Source organism: Somniosus microcephalus, chromosome 2, assembly GCF_052327205.1.
Source record: "Somniosus microcephalus isolate GS21.2 chromosome 2, FLI_Smic_1.0, whole genome shotgun sequence".
Lineage (NCBI taxonomy): Eukaryota > Metazoa > Chordata > Chondrichthyes > Squaliformes > Somniosidae > Somniosus > Somniosus microcephalus.
The window spans coordinates 30304437-30330930 of NC_140988.1; the positions used below are offsets into that span (position 1 = coordinate 30304437).

A 26494-nucleotide genomic window follows, 5' to 3' on the forward strand; every position below is an offset into this window, starting at 1 on the left:
CACCTCCCTTTCCTTTTTGCCTATCTTTCCCGAGTATCGAATACCCCTGGATGTTGAGTTCCCAGCCTTGGCCATCCTTGAGCCACATTTCCGTAATCCCAACTAAATCATATTCGTTTACCTCTATTTGCCTTATTACGAATGCTCCTCGCATTAAAGACACAAAGCCTTCAGGCTTATTTTTTTAACGCTCTTAGACCTATTAGAATTATTATTTACTGTGGCCATGTTTGATTTAAACCGTTGATTTCTCTGACTGCCACTTTTGTTTTTCTCCTTCCTATCTTTTGCTTTTATCCTCGTTTCCCTTTCCTCTGTCCCCCTGCTCAGGTTCCCAACCCCCTGTCATCTTAGTTTAAACCCTCCTCCAGAGCACTAGCAAACACACCCCCTAGGACATCGGTTCCAGCCCTGCCCAGGTGCAAACCATCCGGTTTGAACTGGTCCCACCTCCCCCAGAACCGGATGCAATGTCCCAGGAACTTGAATCCCTCCCCCGGCACCATTCCTCTAGCCACGTATTCATCTGAAATATCCTTCTATTTCTACTCTGACTAGCACGTGGCATTGGTAGCAATCCTGAGATTACTACCTTTGAGGTACTATTTTTTAATTTACCTCCTAACTCCCTATATTCAGCTTTTAGGACCTCATCCCGGTTTTTACCTATATCGTTGGTACCTATATGCACCACGACAACTGGCTGTTCACCCTCCCCTTCCAAAATGTTCTGCAGCTGCTCCGAGACATCCTTGACCCTTGCACCAGGGAGGCAACACACCATCCTGGAGACTCGTTTGCGGCCGCAGAAACGCCTATCTATTCCCTAGAATCCCCTATTACTATAGCTCTACCCCTCTTTTTCCTCCCGTCCTGTGCAACAGAGCCACCCCTGGTGCCAGGAAGTTGGCTGCTGCTGCCTTCCTCTGATAAGCCATCCCCCCCAACAGTACTCAAAGTGGTGTATCTGTTTGAGAGGGGGATGTCCACAGGGGACCCCTGCACTACCTGCCTGCGCCTAGTACTCTGCCTGTTGGTCACCCGTTCCCTTCCTGCCTGTCCAACCTCTACCTGCGGTGTCCAACTCGCTAAACGTGCTATTCACGATGTCCTCAGCATCGTGAACGCTCCAGTATGTGTCCAATCGCAGCTCCAGCGCCGCAATGCGGTCTGTCGGTAGCTGCAGCTGGATACACTTCCTGCACACGTAGTTGTCAGGGACACAGGAAGTGTCCCCGAGTTCCCACATAGCGCAGGAGGAGCATACCATGTGGCCGGGCTGTCCTGCCATGACTTACCCTTTAATTAATTGAAATTAAATTAAATCAATCAATCCCACCAATTACACTACAGTTAAATGGTTTACCAACAGTCCCCGTTACACCAGAGAGACCTTAGTAACTATAAACCAGGAGGTTGTGGGTTCAAAGTCCCACTCTAGAGACTTGGCACAAAATCTAGGCTGACACTCCAGTCCAGTACTGAAGGAGTGCTGTACTGTCGAAGGTGCCATTTTTCAGATGAGACAGTAAACCAAGACCCCGTCTGCCCTCTCAGGTGGGCATAAAAGATACCATGTCTCAAAGAAGAGCAGGGGAGTTCTCCCCAGTGTCCTGGCCAATTACAACAATACAACAGTGACTGCACTTCAAAAAGTACATTGGCTTTAAAGCAAAGTGAAAGGCACTCTAAATGCAAGTTCTTTCTTTATTTGATAGTCAGCCAGGACTAAAGTAATATTTTTATAAATCGTCTTAAGAACAAATATACTGAATATGATTTAAATTGGTATTATTTTGCAATGTAGAAATATACACAGGAATAGTAAATGTGCATCACTCAAAATTTTTAAATACGGTTTTGCTTTTTGTTCAATCTGGACACGGACATGGAATAGGCAAATCAAAACAGTTCCAACACCACTTTACTTCAACAAAGCCTAAGCATTTCCTGGTGAAATCTTACTGTGCTTGCCTTGGTTGTTGTGGAATAAAAAATGTTGCTAGGACACCTGCAGGAAGGTAAACAGTTTGATGTACTACCAATTACTCACTGTACATTTCCAAAGCAATCGACCAGTCAGTCTACTTAAAGTGGTCCCAAAATGAACACTTGATGCAGGATAGCTAGACATGCTAATTTTAAAACAAAACCATTACACCCACTGCAAGTACTTGTACTTCCACTGACCCTGTAAAACCCAGCATAGCTTTGTAAAGGCATACAGAATCAAAAAATACTGTCTAGATCTTGGAAAGTATTCTGTCTTTCATCAAATTTCAGATCACATATTTTGAAAACTAAACATTTTGGTATTGAACAATCAGGACTTCATTTACATTAAAACCATGTCTAATATTGACACATGCCCCTCTTAAAAATAAAAACAAATCTCCACATATTCACCAATTTAAAAAAAAAACTACAAATGGAAATCAGAAACAAAAACAGAAAATGTTGAAAATATAGGTCAGCCAACATTCTGTGAACAAAAAACGCAGGCTAATATTTTCAGCAGAACCCTTCATCAGAACTGAATTGTTCATGAGGCAGATATTAAAGGGTGTTGCTTTCTTGCACAGAAATAGACCACCTGATTTAAAACCACACATCTTGTTTTCCATTATCTCCCTAAAATAATAATTTATATTACCTAACCGTTTTCTATTAAACAAGTTACAGATTGCTCAACTAATTAATTAGCACAGTCTATATAACTGGAGCATTTCTTGTTTGAACCCCATTCTCTTTTAAAAAAAAAAATCAGTTTTAACGAAAGGTTGCAACCAAAAAAGATACTTTGTCTTGTCTCTTAATTGATGCTGACTGGCCTGCTGTGTATTTTCACATCTTTACACCAAAGGCGCAACACCAAAAACATTAAAGCATCTTTCCTCGTTATCTGATGCATATTTCCAACATTAAACATGTTTTAAAATTTCAGTTTCAGCTATGTGCGACTTTTTTTTAGAAGCCAAATAAATATGTCCTGTAATAAAAACAGAAAATGCTGGAAATACTCAGGTGGTCAGGCAGCATCTGTGGCGAGAGAAACACAGAGTTAACTTTTCAGGTCGATGACCCTTTGTCAGAACAGGAGTATTTCCAGCATTTGCTGTTTTTTATTTCAGATTTTCAGCATCCGCAGTATTTTGCTTAAATATGTGCTGCACGCTGAATTTCACTGATCATAGTGCAGTGCCACTTCTAATCCTCGTACATGTTTAATCGTGATTATTAAGTGTTTTTGCAAATGTGGAAAAAGTGTTTTGTTACGAGGGAGAGAGGAGTGGGCCTTTGGCATAGCGGTAGCATCCCCGCCACTGGGCCAGAAGGCGTAGGGTTTCGAACCCCGCTCCAGACAGTCCCGGCAAGTTGAGTCGGAGTTCCGGCTCTAAATTCTGGGTTGACATCCAGCGGGATACTTGCGTCCGTGGGTGTGCCACCCCCTCCCTCCCTCTCGTATGGGTTGTGGGAGCCTGTAAAACCCTCCCACCATAGGACTAACCACCCTAATGGCTGGTACGAAGATGGTTACGGTCACGGAAGGAGCGTTAATCGCAGCCATAAATCCTTCCACCACTTCATACAGTTCCCCAAAGGGAACAGTGTGGAGACACGTACGACGACGACCAGGGAGAGAGAGGGGGGGAGCAGGCCTATGCCAGCTGCTGAGAATTGAGTGGCCAGTGCTGGGCTGTGAAGACACAGCTCGCAGGCGCTACTCCCCCCGCAGTGAATGGAGCCCGGGAATGCCGTCGCCCTGGAGACGGAGCAGCGCTGACCCGACACCGGGCCTCGGCACCCACCGAGCGAGCGACACGCACCGCACCGATAATCCGACACTTCACCCTAAAACACCGCACAATTAATGCTGTCACCGCTTGGCCAGCGCCGCTCCCGATCCGTCGGAGGCCCTCTTCCCCGCCGCAGTTAACAACTACCTTCCGCCGCCACTCAAGAGATTTTTTAAAACAAGCCGCCGAACGGCTGAGTTGCCACCGAATTAAACCATCCGGCAGGAAAGACTAATCCCCACAGCTTCAGTTCCGCAAGGAAGAATATTGCGCCCGATCGAGACCGACTTCCTTTCTTTTATTCTAATTTTGTTTTGGAGTGACTGAGAAAGCCCAAGCCAGTTTTTGCAGGCGAATCTGAACAGTTGTAAGTTTGTTTTCAAAAGAAAAAAGCAAACATACACATATTATTATATTGTGTAAAATAACTCGATCCAGGAAGATGCGGATTGTTTATCGGGCCCACTGCGTTTAACGAGTGAATGACATAACATTGTTTTAAAGGGCAGCATCTTCACAAGAGTGAGGTGGGGAAGAGGAGTCCATAATAGGGTGGGTAGGAATAGGAGCAGGAGCAGATGCAGTCAGCCTTGGTTCAGTTGGTAGCACATTTGAGTCAGAAGGTTGTGGGTTCAAGTCCCACTCCAGAGACTTGAACACAAAAATCTAGGCTGGCACTCCCAGTGCAATGTTGAGGGGGTGCTGCACTGTCAGAGGTGCCGTCTTTCGGATGAGACATTAAACCGAAGCCCCGTCTGCTTTCTCAGGTGGACATAAAAGATCACATGGCATTATTTCGAAGACAAGCAGAGGAGTTATCCCCGATGTCCTGGCCAATATTTATCCCTCAATCAACAACAACAATCAACAGATTATCTTAGCATTGCTGTTTGTGGGATCTTGCTGTGTGCAAATTGGCTGCTGTGTTTTCTACATTACAACAGTGACTACACTTCAAAAGTATTTCATTTGCTGTTAAACGCTTTGGGACATCCGGTGGTCGTGAAAGGCGCTATATAAATGCAAGGGGTTTTTATGCTAGGGTGGGGATAGGCCAGAGTAGGGTGGGGATAGGAGCCCAGGGTTGGGTGGAATGGGGATAGGAGCCCAGGGTGGGGTGGGGATAGGAGCCCAGGGTGGAGTGGGGATGGGAGCCCAGGGTGGGGTGGGGGTGGGAGCCCAGGGTGGGGTGGAGTGGGGATAGGAGCCAAGGATGGGAAGGAGTGGGCATAGAAGCCCAGGGTGGGGTGGAGTAGAGTGGGATAGATTATGGAGCATATCTGAGCATAGCGGGGCAGGTGGGAGGGTGCACAATTTGGGAACTTTGGGGGCAGGTGGTTTGAGGATTTGTGCTTGTGGGTAGGCATTACCTGTTTCCATGATGCAAGCAAGTATTATGGTGATGCGTTTCAGCACAACCAACATTGGTGCCTCATGATTGTAAGCATTTTCAAAACGTTTTGCCTCTTCCTAACTTAATTTTCATGGTTGTGCGGGTGCTGCATGAAGCATTTTGACACATTTTACATCATGTGTTTACAAATAAGCAAAAGTTTGCTGAGAACTTTTTACAAGAAGATGGTTCCCCTTTATAGGCCATTAAAAAGTTCAGCTATGCAGTATTGCAGGACCCCTGTAGATATTGTACTTAAAATATTACAATGTTGACTGTTGATGTCCAAATGAAAATATACATCCTGCTATACTTACTGTAATCATGTGTAAGAATGAATCACAAGCATTGTTGCAATCAAGCTAAAATTTCTCTAGTTTCTAATGCCATTCCTAAATTAATTGGCCAGTTCAGAAAAGTGTTCTTTTAGCCACCATGAAAATTAAGATTGTAGAGATCAAAATTTTTTTTTTAACAGTAAGATTGCTGCTGATTTTTTTTTTGGTGAGCCAGGAATCTGGCACATGCAGAAACCCATTGTCATGCTTATGAATCTCAAACCGAGCTACTAAGAAATCCACACTGGTAGAGTTTCTGGGGATACATTTCCATGGGTGGGGTGGGTGGGGGGGGGGGGTGGTGGTGTTGTCCTGCTCCTCTCTGGCAGAAGAGCAGCAGAAACCTCAACAAGATGGTGTAACCCAGGTTTCCATGGCTCTTCTGCCAAAACTACGGTGGATGATTGGGAAATTCACTCCCTCTCTGTCCAATATTGAGTGCGCACTACACTTGCCTAAATCCAGAGAGATTAGGTGCAGGTTGGCAAGAGCTAAGGCACAGAAACACCAAAGTGTGCACAAGAATACTGCTGGAGATTAACTAGCTAAGAAGGTACAGCCTACCCGTATAGAGCACTGGTAAGCTTCCCATTGCTTGTCCAACCACGAACACCATTAAAGGTATAGGCGTTTAGGTTATCTGGAGCTGAATGGCAAGAAATCCAACCCCTAGAGATAGCTCTACCCCTCCAGATCTAGTACAATCATTGTATGAGCTAGTACAATCAGCAGCAGTGCCATGGAGTGCTTGCTTGGTTCAGATATTGGGTTACCAAGTCTGCTGTTGAGGTTTGACTTGATTCGGATCTTCCACCAGAAGGTGCCATTTGGAGCCTTGTTGCCCCACCCCTGGAGGATATTCATTAATTAGTCCTTAGATAATTGAAAGCGCAGCCTTGAGCTCTTGCTACTTGGATAGTAGATACCAGGAACTTCTCACGTGGGGCATAGTGAGCAGTACAACTTACCATAAATTATATGTGTGCATTGCACCATCCTCCTGACTACATCACGGATGCACAGTATTGCTTCGGTATTTTTACCAGTTTATTGTTCATTAGTTTTACCAGTAAGAAATGCAAAATATCAGTAGCAACTGTGTTCCTCTTTCCATCACAATAATGGTAGGCACCAAACCCTGGATATATGTTCTTATACCCAAACTTCAGGTAATACTTTCCAGCAGCCTGCCATTTGAAGTCTCAGAGTTTCCTCAGCTATATATGCAAGGGCCTACGCTGGATAGTTTGCAGATAAATCCCAACCATCTTGATGTTCTAGATGTCTAAGCCCCAGTGCTGTCTAATTGCCTTACTCAATACCAACCTTTTCATTCATGTCCTCATGTGAGGGGCTTTGGCAAAAAGACATGCCTGCCATGAGGCCAACTCTCCCTTTTATGGTACTCCCTCTTTGGTCGATGTAAGCTGTTTCCTCTTTTGCTGCAAATCCACCTCACAGCATGGTCCTGGATCTTGTACATGAACTGGAGGAGGCCCTTCCGTTTCATGCTTTGGAATTCTAAATCATGAAGGAGAACTGGTTGGACACATGTCTTACGTGCCACAAACCTATATTGGCACTTTTCTGTCATCGCAGTAAAACAAGACCAAAGCACACTTCACATCTTCTCAGTGCAATTCTTAAGAAGGCCTTGCATTTATGTAGTGCCTTTCATGACCTCAGAATGTCCTTAGGCACTTTACAGCCAATGAAGTACTTTTGATGTGTAATCACTATTGTAATGTAGGAAACGTGGCAGCCAATTTGCACACAGCAAGGTCCCACAAACAGCAATGTGATAATGACCAGATAATCTGTTTTTTAGTGATGTTGGTTGAGAGATAACTGTTGACGGGGAGAACTCCTCTGCTCTTCAAATAGTGCCATGGGATTTTTTACGTCTAATTGAGAGGGCAGATGGGGCCTCGGTTTAACGTCTCATCCGAAAGGCAGCACCACCGACAGTGCAGCACTCCCTCGGTGCCACAAAAGAGTCAGCTTAGATTATGTGCCCAAGTCTCTGGTATGGGACTTGAACCCTCAACCTTCTAACTCAGAGGCAAGAGTGCTACCAACTGAGCCACAGCTGACACAAGTACTGTGCCAGACTAAAGTTGGCATCCAAAAAGATCCCTAGGTACCAATATGAATCAGCAATTGAGACAGATGCCCTTCTATGGTCAGCCCATTTTTCAAGGTGATGTATTAGATTGCTAAGTGAGTCTGCCAACACAATGTCATCAGCGAAAATGAAGTTGCTGATCATATTTTTTTTTAAATAATTCATATTTTTTTGATATTTAGTTGATGAATTTGTGAACTTTGAAAGTGTAGGTTTAGAAAATGTAAGGGGTGGTGTGTGGGTGTTGTTTGTCAGCTTCACCTCTGACTCCTTTGAGCGGTTTGAATCGCTCCCACTCCCTTTTGTTCTAGACTTTGGGCTTATTTGGGGGTTGTAATAAACTTGCAACAGACACCTGGGTTAGTCAAAAGAATTCAGATCTTTATTTTGAGACAGGAAAATATACAATACAATAAAACTTATACTTTAAAAGGGTGGGGAACACTCGGAAATAAGCGAGGGAGAATTACAATACACAAAAAACCCTTACCCTCTCAACCCCCCTAACTAGCTAGGCTGGAATCCAGAGGACCAGGAAATGCTCACCAAAATTACTTTCTTGACAGATGTAGAGGTTCGCGATTTCAGGGTTCTCTTTAGTTGTGGCGGTTGGGGCCTGCCATACCTCGGACGTGGTAGAAGACTGCACCTGCGTTGGGTCTTCAGTTTGGGTTTGTCTGCTGATGCGGTTAGTTGCGCTGTTTGATCTATTGGGTAAGTACCCAATTTTCTTTGGTTAGGGCTAGTTTTAGGGTCTTTTATGTCCAAATCTTACCCAGGAGTAAGTCAGACTAGCCTGTAGAGTGGAAACAAGTCTTTGGTTCATGAGTTTTTCGGCGGTTGGTTTCTTGTTGGTCGCGGTGGCCCAATGTTACCTGGTTGGTGGTAATATTGGCAGTTGTTGGTTTCTGTAGGCCTTTGGTTGCCGTGATCTCTGTTTCTTCTTTCTTCCTTCGAGTCTCCGATGATGATCTCTCTCTTGAGCTGGTTGGCTGAACTTGAACTCGGACTGGCTGTCCGTTTGAACTGTCTCGCTGTTGTCTCTTGTCTGTTGAACTGAAAAGGCAGGCCTCAATTATACTAATTTAGGGCCTGGCTTATCTGACCGCCAAATCTCGGGTTTCTTTGTTAAATTTGGCGGGCTCGTTATTTTTAATGTCCTTTAAAACTTTAACAAGCTTCGGGGATGGCCCATCCAAACTTAACGAGTTTAGGGGATGGCTCATCCAAACTTAATCGGACTTTAACTGGTTTCGGGATTGCCTTGAAACCAGTTTAAAAATGCAAAACGTTTGTCAATCTCTTTAATTGATTTTGGACTGTGGTTTGTTTGTGGTAACCTGTAGGGCTAATGTTCCTTCCTTTGCATTCCTGGGGACATGTCCTGTTTATTCGATACCTGGTTCTGTGAATTCTCGGCGGGAAAACAGGCTTCATTGTCCTTATGTAAAACTGGGGCGGCCCTGGACATTCCTAGACAGTTCAATATCCAAACTCGGGGGTCCACTCTCCTCCCCTTTGTCCCAGCCTTTTGCAAGCCTGAACATGTCCTTTTAAACCAGCCAAACTTCCTGGGATTTTTATATTAAATCCCTTTTGCCCAATAACTCTTTAAAACAGTCCAAAAGTCTCTTCCTTAATAAACTCTTTGAAATCTTCTGTTTGGCCCAACCACACTTTTACCCCTTTTACAGATTTCTTCTGTGATGTTCCCAAAATCATTTTAAAAATGACTTTCCTTGTGTTCTGGGGTTGTGCAGAAATTTTCGAACCTTACAAAAAAGCACTTTATATTACTATTTAGTTCAATGCTCAACATTTTTAAGAATCAGGAAACAGTTTTAAATCATTCTCCTTCTCACTCAGTAATGTTACAATATGTTGCAAAGGCAACCAGTGGCTTTGGTCTGGAAATGCATCCTGATTGACAATGTATCGTGTCAGCTATTGTTTTGGATCTAATATTACAAAACACTTATAACATTGTAAAGACATATTGCTGCACCACCTACAGGTGTAACAAGTATTGTAGGTTCATATGTAGGCTATTATAACAGATTTTACCATTGAGATCTGGTGAAATGGAATGCAACAACTTACTTACGGATTTTAATATAACATATTTGCTCATCAAGTAAGGAATATAAGGGCTGAATCTTGATAGGGCGGACTGCATAGGCAGGGGGGCGGAGTTTCTGTTGGGAAACCTAGAAGTTCAGGATTCCCCGCATGCTGTGTTTTGCTTTGACAGAATCTCCGCCCGGACGTCAGCCTGATTAGCAGGCTTGGCTTCCAGTCGGGCAGGGAGCACTCTGGAGGAGGCCGCAGCCGCAGGTAAGTCGTCTGCAGCTGCTCGTGGGAGCGTGGGGGTGACGGATCCCCGACCCCGGGTGGTGCGATCCCGGGGGGGGTCCAATCACCGACCCCAAGGGGGAGTCTGAATCTCGGGGGTGGTCCGATCCCCAACCCTAGTGGGGGTTGTATAGGGAGGGGGTACTAGGGGGAAGCACTTACATTCTCCCCGAAGCTGTCCTCGCCTCCCTTCAGCTGCCGGGTTACCTGGCCAGTTAGGGTTAAACCTGCAAAGGTTAAATCAGAGGCTGCCAGCCTCATTAAAATATTTAATTGGCTAACCCGCCTCCTGGGAGCGGGTTGGCTGCCCGCCCTTTGTCCCGCCTCCGTTAAACCCGGAAGTAGGCGGATTGGGGTCGGGTTTGAGATTTTTAATTTTTAACATCTCATTCGACCCCAACCAACCTGTTTTTCGGGGTTAAGATTCAGCCCTTTCAGTTTGGGCCTCCGGGATAAGTGCTCCCAAGTCGGAGAAATCCAGCAAATTTCTCCCAAATTTCTGGAACAAATTTGCCTTGGTCCCAACATGTGCCTTACCTCCAATCTCAAACCAGTACCCTCCTTTACTCCCATGTACCAGAATAAAATGTTCCCATTTTCCACATCCACCATTATTGGAACTGTTTTGAAGGTGATAACTAAATTGAAGATTTTTTTTTGCTGTAAATCTGTTCATATTAGGAACTGGGTTGAGACTGTCAAAACACATTTTGGTAGAGGGAGGTGATTTTACGTGTGATTAATTTAGCTCAAATTCATGCCCAGCTCCAATTCTAATTCTCGTTCTAACTACTGTCTTACCCGGTCCCCACAAATAATATTTTAGGCAGCTAAACAAGGAACAAGGGCTCCAAAAGTGTGATGAATTGTCAAAGTAAACATTTTCGATTGGAAAAAATAAGATATACAACACTGTGAGGATTCCATATTCAACAAAAGCCTAAGGACAGGCCTCATTCCCAGCATTACACAAATGTCTTGTCATTTCCACTTTAGCCCTTCAAGCCACATGCCACTAATCCTCCTTCATTTGTGCACTGCAATCCACTTCCTTCTCCTTTGAACAATCAAGCAGCTCAGCCAATCCCCTTGTGTCTCCAATAGCTGCTGGTAGTTGTCTATCACAAAGGTTGTCATTTTCCTTGTATTGCATCCAGAGTATTCACAGCTACAATATTATGTAACGCTTTTTAGAAGTTAGCCAATATTTCAGTTATGCCTGAGTACTCTTCTACAGTGTGTTAATGTTATTAGAAGATATTTCAAGTGTTGCTACAGAAACAAAGTGAATTAATAGAAAAGAAAGAAAAAATCACATGCTTGATTTATTTTTTGCAAAAGTGCAGCCTTTTGGCAAGTGTTTCTAAAAGGACTCCGCTTTCTGCAATAGAAGACACTCCAGGTGATTTTTAATTCATACTAGTCAGCTTTAAACATTCACAAAGGCATCCAATAAATATATTTGGGCCAGGGACTCAAAAGGTTTTAATCCAGCACTGCACTTGTATATAAAGTAATGATCTGTGCTATACTTGAACACTTTTTAAATGTCATTTTCATTATTGCAATCTTAATTATGTGGCCACACATTTCAAATACAAAATTCAGTATGTGGGCTGTAAGTTCACTGACAGTCATAAAAACAGTAATGTTTAAAGTCAGTTTTGTGACTTTTGAACTTTACATATTCCTGTTCACCCTGTAGATTTTTGATGTATAAAGTAGGAAATTATATTTTCTTTAATACACTATTCCACGCGTGAACCTCAACAGCCCAGCATGAAATATTTGCCTATCTCTTGTTTGATAGGTACATTTGGATTTTATTAAACACGTATTGTAAATATGTATGATGTAAATATAAATTATATTCGAGTTGATTTCCAGTGACATTGCACCCAGGGAGTTACGACCAACTATAGTCTTCACATGAAGCAGGTTTAGAGGGCAGGGGGAGGGGATAATTGAACCTGAAATGCACAGATGTCTTAGGTTGGCTGCAAACACAGAGCTGTTGTGGTTGAAAGGGATTTTTTTTTCCCACATCTAATCAGAAAAGGAAGCTAATTTTATTTTCACATTGGGAATAGTGAACCAATCAGAATTCTAGAGCATATGCCTACACAGAACCAAACGTAAAGTTGGAACATAAAATTTCAAACGAAAAATGATAAAGATTGCAAAGGCAAGTACAGATGAGGGAGGTGATTCAGGCCTTCTAGCTCATTCATCCATAGAAATGTACAATTACCCCGATCAGAACATCTAACTGTCCCTTGAATGGTTGCTGAATTTTTACCTCCACTACCCCACCAGAAGACCATTTCAAATGTTGATCAGTCTCTCTGAATAAGTGTTTCCTACCATTCTGCGAGTTTATCACCTTGGATCAATTGTTCCAGCCCATTTTTTGGAGATGCTGACTTTAAGATGTGATATTCAACCGAGACCCATGGCACTATCTGAAGAACAGCCGAGAGTTCTCCTGGTGTCTTGGCAAACATTGCTCCCTCTACCAATGCAGTCCCCTCCGCTTATAGCGGGCATGTTCGTGCGAATGCGATTTGCCTGCTATACGCGATGGCCAGTATAACATGGTAACACAATTACAGTACTCTACTTATACAACAAGTCATTTGTTCTTTGTAGTGACCTTTTGACCAGTTGATTCCAGCTGTGGCTCAGTGGGTAGCACACTCGCCCTTTGAGTCAGAAGGTTGTGGGTTCAAGTCCCACTCCAGGGACTTGTGCACATAAAGCTAGGCTGACACTCCAGTGCAGTGCTGAGGGAGTGCTGCACTGTCGGAGGTGCCGTCTTTCGGATGAGACGTTAAACCGAGGCCCCGTCTGCTCTCTCAGGTGGATGTAAAAGATCCCATGGCACTATTTTGAAGAAGAGCAGAGGAGTTCTCTCCAGTGTTTTGGCCAATATTTATCCTTCAACCAACATAACAAAAAACAGATTATCTGGTCATTAGCACATTGCTGTTTGTGGGACCTTGCTGTGCGCAAATTGGCTGCCGCGTTTCCCTACATTACAACAATGACTCCAATTCAAATGTACTTCATTGGCTGTAAAGCGCTTTGAGATGTCCGGTGGTCGTAAAGGTGCTATATAAATGCAAGTCTTTCTTTCCACTCTGACCTGCAGCTTTATTTAAATTTAGTACAAACTGTAACCCTGCACCACTTAGAGGGGGTTAGAAAGGCTTAAGTACACAAAAGGTAATAAAACATTCTGATGAAAGGTCATCGACCTGAAACATTGGGCTAGATTTTCGGGGAGCAGTCAGGCGGGGTTTCAGGCGTATGGGGGGGGGGGGGAATCCTGAATTTGGGGGTCCCGCCACCATCCCGCCCAAAACCCCGCCCCACGTAAGTTTCAGGGGCGGCGGGTACCCGCCCCGCACTGGGACCCGCCGAAACCAGGCGGGAAGGGATTAGTGCCAATTAACTGCCTGTTAACAGATAGTTAACAGGCAGTTTTTAGCCTAATCCCTATTTTGAGGGGTTTTGTATGGGTTTCCCGACGGCTCCAAACCACGCCAGGTAGAGCAGGCGGGCCGTCGGGTTGAAGGAGTTGGAGGGGTCGCGATGTCGGCGCTCAGGTGAGTGATGGGTGCATGAGTGCAAAGGTAAGTGTGTTTGGTGTGTCTAAAGTGTGTAAAGAACTTTTACTTACCTGTACTTACCTTAACAGCCTTTCTTCCTGTAGCCGTCGGGAGCGCATCACTCAGCCGGAACTGAAAGCTGAACGGCTGCGATCTGTCAAAAGTGACAGCCTTCAGCTTTGAGTGCCGGTAAGAGTTCTAACTGAGTCTGTGCAGAATGACTCAGCTTAGAACTCAGAGTGTCAGTGTTTCACAGCTTCAAACAGCTGTAAAACACTGATATTTCATCTGTCAAGAACTCTTGACAGATGAAATTGCAGTCTGTGACGTCACCTGTTGCCGGGTGGCCCTTAATTGGCCTGCTGAGCCCGCTGGGCGGGCTCAACAAGGTCAATCAAGGGAAAATCACACAGATTGGCCGGACGTCGAAGTAGGCAGGTCAAAAACCCGAAAGGGGAAGACCCGCCTTCTTCCTGACAGGTTCGGCAAAATGTACCCCATTAACTCTGTTTCTTTCTCGCCACATATGTTGGCTGCCTGACCTGCTGAGTATTGCCAGCATTTGCTGTTTCTTTTCAGATTTCCAGCATCCGCATTATTTTTGCTTTTGTAATTAAACCTTAACAAGGTGTTATTTATTTATTTACTTATGTTTGTTCTTGCATTCAGTGCACCTTAACAAGGTGTGAACTAGTGAGTAAGCACAGCTGTTTCTATCCAAAATAAATGGACCACTTTAGATGTTATAACCATCAACTTTGAAATCGATGTTAATGTAACTTGTAAATAACAACAGAAGACGCTGGAAAAAATCAGCAGGCCAGGCAACATCCGTGGAGAGAGAAATAGTGTCAACGTTTCAGGTCGAAACCCTTCTTCAGAACTGAGGAAAAAAAGGCAGGAAATGAAACAGATTAAAAGGCAGTTTGGGGGGTGGGAAATGGGGGAGGGGATAAAAAAGAGACATTAAGAGATATTCAGGGTGAGACGAGATGGTAATAGGACAGGTAAAGAAACAGACAATGGCTCTAAATGAAGTGTGAAATGTGCTGGCAGAGTGAAAGAGCTGCCATGTGGGAGAGAGAAAAAAAAGGAAAAGGCACAAACCAAAAGTGTGGATAGAAAATATGAAAATATAATAGGGGCCGAGGTTATGATCTGAAATTGTTGAACTCGATGTTGAGCCCAGAGGGCTGTAAAGTGCCTAATCGGAAAATGAGGTGCTGTTCCTCGAGCTTACGCTGAGCTTCCGTGGAACAATGCAAGAGGCCGCAGACGGTGAGGTCTGAGTGGGAATGGAACGGTGAATTGAAATGACAGGCGACCGGAAGCTCGGGGTCACCCTTACGGACTGAACGGAGGTGTTCCGCAAAGCGGTCACCCAATCTGCGTTTGGTCTCCCCAATGTAGGCACTTTACAGCCTTCCGGACTCAATATCGAGTTCAACAATTTCAGATCATAACCTCGGCCCCCATTACATTACATTTTTATATTTTTTATCCACACTTTTGGTTTGTGCCTTTTGTTTTTCCTCTCTCTCCCACATGGCAGCTGTCTTTCACTCTGCCAGCGCATTTCACACTTCATCTAGAGCCATTGTCTGTTTCTTCACCTGTCCTATTACCATCTTGTCTCACCCTGAATATCTCTTAATGTCTCTTCTTTCATCCCCTCCCCCATTTCCCAGCCCCCAAACTGCCTTTTAATCTGTTTCATTTCCTGCCTTTTTTTCTCAGTTCTGAAGGGTTTCGACCTGAAACGTTGACTCTGTTTCTCTCTCCACGATGTTGCCTGGCCTGCTGAGTTTTTCCAGCGTTTTCTGTTGTTATTTTGGATTTCCAGCATCCGCAGTATTTTGCTATCGTATTAATGTAACTTGCTTTTGGTTATCGCTTTTTGGGTGGTATAAGCGACTGCCCATTTTAAATGTGGACGTTTTAATTGGTGGGACGGTAATACAAAGCAAACAAAAGGATCCTTAAACAAATGCAGGAAACTTTGTGATATCCGGCACTGACGGGACCGGCGTGTTGCCGATCTATCAAAACTGCTGGACATACAAAGTTAATGTTGAAGCATATGGAGGTTTTCATCTCCGTATCTGACAAGAAACATTTGCTTAGCAACAGCTTCTAAAGAGTCGGCTGCAGCTGCAAGCGTCTGTAGCTGAAGCTGTTGCTATAGCTACAGACCTTGCAGTGGCTGACTGGGGGGAAAAAAAGAATGAGATCTAAAAAAACTTACAGAAAACGGCTCCTGATTTTTGCCGTTAGATCGAGTATTCCGGACATACAACCTCCCGATAAACCAAAGTTTCCTGCGTTAGGCCCCTCATTCGCAAAGGCAAGGAGCCTAATGCATGTTTTAGGCACCCACTCCGACACAGAAAATATGGCCCGATCCTCTTTTGGGTTGGACGTTTTTCGGGCGTCCATGTGTCGCAGGACCTTGCACCCTGAAATTGGTCCCTTTTACACCCATTTTACACCTGTAAATCGGGTGCAATAGGGGCCAATTTCTACCCCTTCAAGTTTTTAAAATCTTCCCTTATAACTCAGTCCTCTGACATGAGGGATCAGACTTGTGGCTCTTCTCTGCACCGTCTCCAGATCTTTTCTTTTATGGCTCGGTGACCAGAGCTGAACACGACAGTCAAGATGCGGATTTACCAGAGAGCTAAACAGCTTCAGCATAACCAGCTCAGACCTATATTCTATTGACTTGGCAATATACTTGCACATTTCATTTGCGTTGTTGATTGGTGCTCTGCAATGACTGACCACAGTCAATTCAGGATCTGCTATCACTCCCAGACCTTTTCAGAGTCCCACTGATCAGTTCAGCACTGTTTGTGAAATACGTCCTCTATTCTCTGTGGCACTCCACTCAGTGCAGTTCCCCACCTCTATATCACTTATACTTAAAATAAAATAATAATAATGATAGCTGGAATTTGCATATGATTTCATATACTATTTTTAAAGAATTTTTCCAAGAATATATATTTTTTGAAAATCTGACTGTGTCTCTGTCTTGACTGGTATTTCAGCTTGAGTGTCTTAATGGTTAAGTTTTCCCAGTTCTTGGCTAGGTCACTAGATGGAGCACCCCGATCAGCCAACACATTAATATTCAATACATACGGCCACAGCGCTTTTGGGTTAATTATAAAAACTAATTACAGTAACTTTTAAATGTATTTGTAATAGTAATCGTTTTATAAGTGTAATATGCAGTAAACCAAGCAATGAAATAAAACTTTTTTTTTCAGTTTATTAAAATATTATCTGGATGGAGTTTACAATTAAAACCACGTGGGATAGTTCACCTGTGACCCATCGGGGGATATCGCTGTCACTTCAACCAAGTGATGAAGGAATGCTGATGGAGGTACAGGGGCCTTTCTTCAATGATCCTTCAGCTCCACCTGGTGAAAAAGGAAAACCTTACAATCAGTTGTGGAATTTTGAAGGTACAGTAAGCACCAACTTTATAAAAATATTATTTTCAAAAACATAAGTATTATCCTTTTTGATGGTTGGGGTGATGATAATTCACCTTTTTTGTGTCTAAAATGCAGATTTTAGTTTTAAAGTTCAATAATCCCTTCCTTTACTGTCCTCGCAAAGTTTAGGCTTATTTTTCTCAAACAAATTGTCCCGTAGAACACTTTTCCCCTGCTATTAACAGAGACACAACTGAGTGAGATACTGAATATTGTTCTAGGACACGCAAGCGCAGATAAATGATCAGTGCCCAGATGTACCACCAAATATTGTCCTGGCTAGGATCAGGTAACAGCGCAGTCTGGGGACTGTCCACAGATGCTTCTGGCCTTTATGTTTTAGTGTTATACAGGGCAGTGCCACTCCAATACTTACCATGGTCAGTTGTCTTCTTTGCTCTGGAGTCTCTTCCTTGCCGTTTTTGTTTTTTGTTTTTTCCCCACATATAAGGGGAGATTTTCTATTTCAGCATTCCTGGCATGGAACTCCGCTTGCTGGAAGCACACAGGAAATTGGGCACTCCAGCTAATAATATTCTGGCCATTAAAATTATTAAATAGAAAATCACAGGTTGGGGTGCATGATCTCCCAATATGCATTTCCGGTGAAATCACTTTCTTGCGGGGAACACTGGAGCAGAAAACCTCCACTATCATTCGTCAACTTAGTGGGTGATCTGTTCCCATCCCTCTGCCAATGCTGCTCTACAGCAACAACAACAACTAGCATTTATCTAGCGCCTTTAATGTAGTAAAACATCCCAAGGTGCTTCACAGGAGCGATTATCAAACAAAATTTGACATTTGAGCCACATAAGGAGATATTAGAACAGATGACCAAAAGCTTGGTCAAAGAAGTAGGTTTTAAGGAGCATCATAAAGGAGAGAGAGGCGGAGAGGTTTAGGGAAGGAATTCCAGCGCTTTAGGGCCTAGGCAGCTGAAGGCACGGCTGCCAATGGTTGAGCAATTAAAATCAGGGATGCACAAGAGGCCAGAATTGGTGGAGCGCAGAGATTACAAGGCACTGGAAGATGCACCAGAACGATATTGATAGAGTCCTCTTTGATCTCTATCTGTATTCCCACTGTTCCATTCAGAAACTCCCCAGATGGGCCAGTTGAGATCCGGAATTCAATGTATAGGGAGATCATAGAGAAGAGACATCCATCAGGTGCACCATGGCATGTCAGCACACTAACATACTATGCTACTCACATCATCAAGTACTGTATTTTCAGCTCTAGTCCAATTTTATTTTTCTGTTCTCTTTTTTATATTTATCCTCTGCTGACTCTAACTTACCATGTTACGTGTAAGCAATGGTAAGATGGAATTTGACAAAAGATGACTTGTTTCACACAGACTGGAAAGGAAAGGACAAAAAATACAATAGTTGTCTAATAACCATATCACACACTTCAATGTATGTAAACCAACCCCACCAAGAAAAATATTGTCCCAGAATTTGCGGCCGGGATGGCGACGAACTGGTAGCGCTCGCCGTCATTCCGCCTTTGAAACTGACCACAGCTTCGGGATTTGGCGCATGCGGAAATCCTGAAGTTGCGGTCTGCCATTGACAGCTCCACCACTGCCCCCCCCCCCCCCCCCCCGCCCCCCACCACAGAGCCGCAATCTGCATAATCAGGGAAACTGATGAAAACTGGTTCTTCTGCAGTAATTACACAGTTAAATTTCCCACTAAAAGTTAGAGTCAATGGGATTAGGTGTAACTGGGGTTTTGACAGCATTATTACTGCTAAACAAATGTTAAGGGCCTGGGAAACTAATTTTAATTTCATGCAGTGCGAAGTTTGTCCATTTTAATAAAAATTACAATTTTTAAGAAACTTTTCAAAAAAAGTTTTAAATTTTTTTGTAAAGTTTGTCCATTTTTATTTCAGGTTTGCCTTTTCCCCATGTGAGAGCCCTAATCTTTGTTTTGCTCGCTCTAACATTTTTAAAAAGTTAGGCCTAGAAATTCAGTATCACCACGTTTGGGGCGCTACAGTCGAGCGTGCGCTAAATTTAGCGCCCGGCGCAACTTAGCGCCACCTTCACCGAAATTGAGTTGCATCGCCCCAAGAGGTTGTTGCTGCGCTAAAGCAGGCGGTGCACGACTATCCTAAGGTGCTAAGCCGGCGAGCCGAGGCGTTACCACCGAGGGCGGGCACAGTGCAGGTGAGGCCAGTTAGCGATTGCAGGCAGACACGCTGGCGCCGGTCATCTCTTAAAGGGGGAGGGTCGATTTGGCTTGCAGTCACGCCCTGCACATTGGAGCCATGATTCTAGGCCTGGACAGACCTGCTGCGACATCGTTACGCCTACGACCATGGAGAAGGCCAGGGAGCGAGTGCAGCGCTTCAGTGAGGGGGCCCTGAAGGTTCTGGTTGGCGCAGTAGAGCGCAGGCGACCTATCCTCTTTCCTGACAGTGGCAGGAGGCCGCTGCCCAGTGAATAGAAAAGCTTGGAGGGAGGTGGCACACAGAGTGACCTCCAGCAGCATGGTCCCTTGGACCCCAACGCAATGCAGGAAGAAATTCAACGACCTCACTCGGGTTGGCAGGGTGAGTACCCTTTCCAGTATCCTCTTCATCCCTGCATGTGCACCTCACTTTATGGCCAAAGGGTCCTGAAAGCCCCAATGCCCAGCCCTCATCCAACACCTATGGGACTCTCATGAAAATCACATGCACATTCACCACTTTACACACTGTCAGGGCTATTTATACACTAATAATGCCTGGTGCACCAACACTGATATAATTGATAGATCCAGCTCGGCTGATTTGGAATTCCTCATGGTAAGGTGCAGACCCTTCTACCTGCCTCGGGAATTCACGGCTGTTATCATCACTGCGGTCTACATCCCACCACACGCTAATGCCAAACTAGCACTGAAGGACCTCTACAGGGCCATCAGCGAACAACAAACTGCGCACCCAGACGGAGCTTTTATCGTCGCGGGGGACTTCAATCACATAAACCTAAAAACTGTACTACCGAAATTCCATCAGAATGTCTCCTGCCCCACAAGAGGGGAGAACACACTGGATCAAGTCTACACGAGCATTGTAGACGCTTATAAGGCCATTCCCTGCCCCCACCTTGGGCAGTCTGACCACCTCTCCCTGTTTCTAGCCCCGGCATACAAACCGCTCATCAAAAGAGGGAGAACATCAGTGAGAGCAGTGAAAGTATGGCCAGAGGGGGCAGTATCGGAGCTTCAGGACTGCTTCGAACGCACTGATTGGGGCATGTTTGCCCATAATGACATCGAGGAATACGCATCCACAGTGCTATTCTACATCAACAGCTGCGTCGAGGTCGTCACGACCCATAAAAATATCAGGACATACCCCAACCAGAAACCCTGGATGAACGGAGAGGTCCACTCACTGTTGAAAGCACGCGACGCAGCATTTAAATCTGGCGACGCGGCGGCTTACAGTGCAGCTAGGACCAACCTAAAAAAGGGTATCAGGACTGCCAAAAGGAAACAGACACTGCGGATAGAGGATCACTTCCGCAACAACTCGGACCCCCGGCGCATGTGGCAAGGCATCCAGTCCATCACTGACTACAAGGGCAAAAACACCAGTCCCCCGGTTAGCGATGCCTCCCTTCCGGAGGAGCTTAACAACTTCTACACTCGCTTCGACAGGGACAACAGGGAGCCGGCTACCAAAGCCTTGCCACCCCCGGAAGACCAGGTGCTCACTCTGTCGACCTCCGACGTAAGGGGTGTTCTACGCGGAGTGAACACACGAAAGGCTGCTGGACCGGATAGCATCCCTGGACGGGTACTCAAGGAATGTGCTGATCAGCTGGCTGATGTCTTCACCGCCATCTTCAATCTGTCATTGGCCCAGGCAGTAGTCCCTACATGCTTCAAGACCGCTACCATTATTCGTGTGCCAAAACAAACGGCTGTGACGTGCCTGAATGACTATCGACCTGTCGCACTCACGCCCATCATAATGAAGTGTTTCGAGAGACTGGTCTTAGCCCACATCAAAGCCAGTGTTCCTGCCTCCCTTGACCAACACCAGTTTGCCTATCATGCAAACAGATCAACGGAGGATGCAATCACAACTGCTCTACACTCGGCACTGAATCACCTAAATGGTAAGGAGACCTACATCAGAATGCTGTTCATAGACTACAGCTCAGCATTCAACACTATCGTCCCCAACAAGCTGGCTACCAAACTCCAAACTCTTGGCCTGAACACTTCCCTCTGCAACTGGACCCTGGACTTCCTAACAAACAGACCCCAGTCTGTCAAATTAGGTAACCACACCTCCCCCCCCTGACCCTGAACACGGGGGCCCCACAAGGATGTGTGCTGAGCCCCCTCCTCTACTCCCTCTTCACCCACGACTGTGTGGCTGTTAATGGTTCCAACACCATCATCAAGTTTGCGGATGACACCACGGTAGTAGGCCAGATCACCAACAACGATGAGTCAGCCTACAGGGAGGAGGTCCAGCATCTCGTGAAGTGGTGCGCCGATAACAACCTGGCCCTTAACACCAAGAAAACAAAAGAAATCATTGTGGACTTCAGGAAGTCCAAAGGCGGAAGTCACACCCCCATCCACATCAATGGGGCTGTGGTGGAAAGGGTGGACAGCTTTAAGTTCCTCGGAGTCCACATCACGGAAGACCTCTCCTGGTCCCTCAACACCTCCTCTCTGGTGAAGAAGGCCCAGCAGCGCCTATATTTCCTAAGGAGGCTGAAGGGATGTAACCTGTCACCCCTGATCCTCTCTAACTTTTACCGCTGCACAATAGAGAGCATCCTGACGAACTGTATCACAGTATGGTATGGCAGCTGTAGCTACTATGACCGGAAAGCCCTGCAGCGGGTAGTCAAAACTGCCCAACGCATTACCGGCACCCGGCTACCGACCATAGAGCACATATACCAGAAACGCTGTCTACGGAGGTCACGGTCCATCATCAAAGACCCTATCCACCCCAGCCACAGTCTGTTCGCCCTCCTGCCATTTGGGAGACGCTACAGATGCATTCGCACCCGTACGACCAGATTTAGGAACAGCTTCTTTCCCAGGGCTGTCATCCTACTGAACTCCACAAATAAACTCTAAAGCCTGCACATCTGCCAATGCACTTTATTATGGTTATATTTATGTTAATATACTACAAGCCAAATGATACTACAAGCCAAATGTATGTTGAATGTTTAAATGTCTTAATCCAAATGTACACTCTCGGGAGCCGCAAGCCTACATTTCGTGCACTTGTGCACTAACAATGACAATAAAAGTTGATTTGATTTGATTTGATTCGACCATGGGAGGCAGTGCAGCCAAGATCAGGGCTTGACACTGTCAGGGCTATACCACCATGGGAGGCAGTACAGCCAAGATCAGGGCTTGACACTGTACTCAGAGCCCGTCCTTTCTCTTGCAGGGCAAGCTGGCCCACAATAGGAGGCAGCAGCAACAGACCGGGGGAGGCCGTCCTGAACTTAAAGACCTCAGCGATCTGGAGCAGCGAGTGGAACGGATTATGGCAGGCTGGCTGATTGGCCCCGTCGCCACTGGAGATGCCGACCCTGTTCTGGACAGCAATGGTAAGGTCATCACCTTTTTGACCTCTCTCTTTCCACTTGTGCCTCACACCAGCATCCTTTGCCACTATCGAACCAATGCAGTGCATTGCAGCACTCATGCCTCCCTCGCTGCCACCCTGTCCTCACACTAAAGCAACTCTTGTACCTCCCTGCTTTCAGATGCTGATTCGCCAGGTGAGGAGGCGGGCCCTCAAGCTGGCACTGTGAGTGAATCGGAAGGCGAGGAGGAGGAAGAGGAAGCCGGAACATCAGTGCCACCCTCAGTCGAGGCAGCCCATAGCCATGATGGGGACATGTCTTCCCTGGAGGGGAGCAGGGGGGAAGGGTCTGAGGAGGGTGAAGCTCCGGGGCCCAGCGGGCTGCAGCAACACGGGGGGGGGAGCGGGTAGGGAAGCTCGGCGGCCTTCTCCCCGGAGGGAGAGTGTGGTCTCCAGTCCTGCTACAGTGAGCGCAGAGGAGGTGCGGCTCCTTGTTGAAATGTGTGCCCAGGCGGAGCGCAGGCACACTGAGCTCATGGCTGCAGTGGCAAGGATGCCTGACTCCATAGAGTCACTGGCAAGGAGTGTACAGGAATTCGGGGCAGCACAGGCAAGGAGTCAGCAGGACGTCGGTGCAGCACAGGCAAGGAGTCTGCAGGACTTTGGTGCCGCACACGCGGCTTCCCGCCAAGTGCTTAGTCATGCTATGCAGTCACTGGCTGGTCTGATGCAGACACAGATCAGGGCCACACGAGCACTAACTGCTTCCACCCTCGCTGGATCGGCCAGGATTCACCGGGGCCCTCGCCGCGCCGCAGCAGGCCAGCAGTCTGTGCTTCAGCAGATTGCTGTGCATGCTTCAGTGCTGGCCCGTGCGAGTGCCAGTGTCTCGTCTGACCAGGGAGTGCCTGTGCTCTGTCAGGTTGGCAGCATTCCTGCTGCTAACACTGTCACTCCTCCACTGCAGCTTCCACCACCCGTAGGACAGACTGCTGCCGCCCAAGCAGAGTTGGAGCAGTCAGCAGCCGGGCCCTCCAGGCCCAGAGCTGGTCCAGGCCGTCCCCCAAGGGCATCTGCCGACTCACTATCTGACCCTCAGCAGCCTTCACCCAGCCTTGCTGCAGCCACTGGGGTCCCATTGCGGAGGAGCTGCAGGGCGGGAAGGGGCCAATCTCACAAGCGAGGCAGATCACCCTCGTAGGCCAAAAAGTAGGAGGTCTGGCAAAATGTTGTGGTTTTTTTTTGTGAAGGCTGAGGATCATGGTCATTTTTGTTTAACTCTTTTGTTCATTGTCTCCAGGTTGTGAGAGCCAGTTATGTGTCTAACCTTTTTTGGGGGTTTCTCTGTATTTGTTTGTCATGCGGAAAGGGCACAGAGTTTATTAAATAAATAATTGTCTTTATTCGGATTGTGCATGTTTGCACTTTGAACTATTTGTTGCCTTGACTGGCTCAGGGTTTGCGGAGCAGGTCCATTCATGTTCTTTCAATGGCACAAGCCATTCCCTGAGAGGGGGCCTAGAACCGACTTGCAATAAGCCGCTGACGGACGGCCCTTGCACTTTGTGCCTCCCTCCCATCTTGGTGCTCCTCCTCCTCCTCCTCCTCCTCCTCCTCTGGTGGTCCTCCAATGTCTGCTGGCAGTGGCTGAGTCCTGAGGATAGCCAGGTTGTGCAGCATGCAGCACACTACAACGAAATGGGAGACTCGCTCAGGCGAGTACTGTAGGGCTCCCCCGGAATGGTCCAGACAGCGGAACCGTTGCTTTAGCACGTCGATTGTGTGCTCAATGATGTTCCTGGTCGCTTGATGGCTGTCATTGTATCGCTCTTCAGCAGGGGTGGTGGGCGCACGGAGCGGGGTCATCAGCCAGGTGCACAAAGGATAGCCCTTGTCCCCGAGAAGCCAGCCTCCTGGGTGAGCCGGGACTTCGAAAAGGTCTGCCACAGAAATCTGGCGCAGGATGAAGGCGTTGTGGCTGCTGCATGGAAAGCGGGCATTGACAGCTAGTATCAGCTGCCTGTGGTCACACACCAACTGCACGTTCAACGAATGGAACCCCTTCCGGTTGCGGTAATCCTCGGTATTCTCTAGAAGCGCCTGCAAAGCCACATGCGTGCAGTCAATGGCGCCCTGGACCATGGGGAAGCCCGCTATTCTTGCAAATCCCATTGCATGCTCTTGCTGCTTGTCCAGGGTCATGGGGAAGGAGATGTACTGACGTCTCCTTTTGAAGAGGGCATTCGTGACTTGGCGGATGCAGCAATGCACTGCGAACTGGGAGACATTGGCAATGTCCCCAGTAGCGGATTGGAAGGAGCCGGTGGCATAGAAGTTGAGAGCCACTGTCACCTTCACTGCCACCGACAGAGACGTCCTGCTCCTCAGCTGAGGCTGCAGATCTCTTTGAAGCAGGTGGCAGATCTCAGTGACCACCTCCCTTCTGAATCGAAGCCTCCGAATGCACTACTCCTCAGACATGTTGAGGTAGGAGAAGTGCTGGCGGTATACCCTGGGAGGGTAAGGCCTCCTGTGCCGACGCCTGTTGGCCCTCCTCCGTCTGGCCATGATTGGCACTCTCTCTCGGCGTCTCTGAGCCCTCTCAATGCAATGGAGAAACACAACGTTTCCACCCATTGCAGCCCCCATTATATGTGGCCACTCAAGGCTATGGCACTGAAAAATAAATCCAACTGCAAAGCTCTGGGCCAAAGCCAGAAGTACCTGTGCAAGCGCTGAGTCAAAGCAGAAAGCTCTCCCCCTTTGTCTCTCTGCAAATCTCTCTCTCTCTCACACAGAAGGAGTGGTCCAAAATGGCTACTACAAAGAATGCAGGAAGAGCCCCCTTTAAATAGCACCCCCCCAGCCCCACAGCGACTGGGAACCGTTCCACTCAACCAGTCGCTGGGAGCGCCAAGTGGAAAGAAGGAGGGCGCCACTGAAGTTCCGGTTTGGGGCGCACCAAGGGCGTTGCACCATGAAATGACGTCAGGATCTGCGCGCGCAGCTGAGTGGGCGTTGTGGTTTTGCGCCGCCGCTAAATCTTCACTCAAGTTCGCGAGAGGCGCAGATCGCGCCGCACCCGGGCGCTAGCCGCTTCGCGCCCCACTTATCGCCCTCTTAATGCGCTAGCGGCTGGCGCTACCAACTGAATTTCTAGGCCTTAGAATTTTAAGAGCTTACTCACTTCCTTGTTCGCTGTCTGTGAGAATTCTGCCTTTTGATTGGCTGCTTAGACAGCCTGTTGACGTCACAGCAGTTCGCTTAAGGAAATCCCCATTAAATTCCGTTGATTTGAATTGACAGTCGGAAAACCCGAAGTTCTCGACATGGGGATCGTGAGATCCTTGTGCGAAGCGTACTTCGGAGCCAGCGGTGAACACCTTCGCTGCTGACTGCAAATTCCGGGCCACAATTTCTATCTGTCTATTGTCAGGCTTAACTCCTGAATTTTTCATGTCCTGTATAATAGTTTGTCACGTAATAGTCACTGTACTACACACTTCATTACAAATGTTTAACTTCCAAAAATTGTTATAATAAGGACAATATATATATTTAAATCTTCACTGATCTTTGTATATGAACGTTAATTTTTGAGTACCTTAACATAAAACAGGTGTAGTTCAGTAAAGTCTTTTCATGTTGTTTTTCAGTAAATAAGTGACCTTCCACTAAAATGTCATATTACTGAAAAGCATGTTGATTTGGTCCACATAAGAAACATTAGAAAGAGAGAAATGACCAAAAATAATAGATAGGAATCTTTTTGTACATGGGGCCTGCTTTTCA

At 46.4% G+C, this 26494-nt stretch overlaps 2 protein-coding genes across 10 annotated transcripts in view; one reads left to right on the forward strand and one right to left on the reverse strand.

Moving 5' to 3' along the window:
• sclt1 (sodium channel and clathrin linker 1) overlaps positions 1–4036 on the reverse strand; it is a 126636-nt gene extending 122600 nt beyond the window's left edge. For 5 of the 7 annotated variants that reach the window (XM_086008448.1, XM_086008431.1, XM_086008383.1 and 2 more), the window contains exon 1: positions 3945–4036. The gene's annotated coding sequence lies outside the window, so the exon portion shown is untranslated. Of the gene's footprint in view, positions 1–3866 lie in introns of all 7 variants that reach the window. The other 2 variants (XM_086008393.1, XM_086008413.1) reach the window with 2 other exon arrangements.
• Positions 4037–4058: 22 nt separating this feature from the next.
• Positions 4059–26494, forward strand: part of c2h4orf33 (chromosome 2 C4orf33 homolog) — a 49028-nt gene continuing 26592 nt past the window's right edge. For all 3 annotated transcript variants that reach the window (XM_086008458.1, XM_086008462.1, XM_086008469.1), the window contains exons 1-2: positions 4059–4164; positions 16889–17089. In XM_086008458.1, coding sequence (XP_085864584.1) covers positions 16909–17089 — 181 coding nt within the window. In that variant the 5' untranslated portion in view covers positions 4059–4164; positions 16889–16908. The remainder of the gene's footprint in view (positions 4165–16888; positions 17090–26494) is intronic.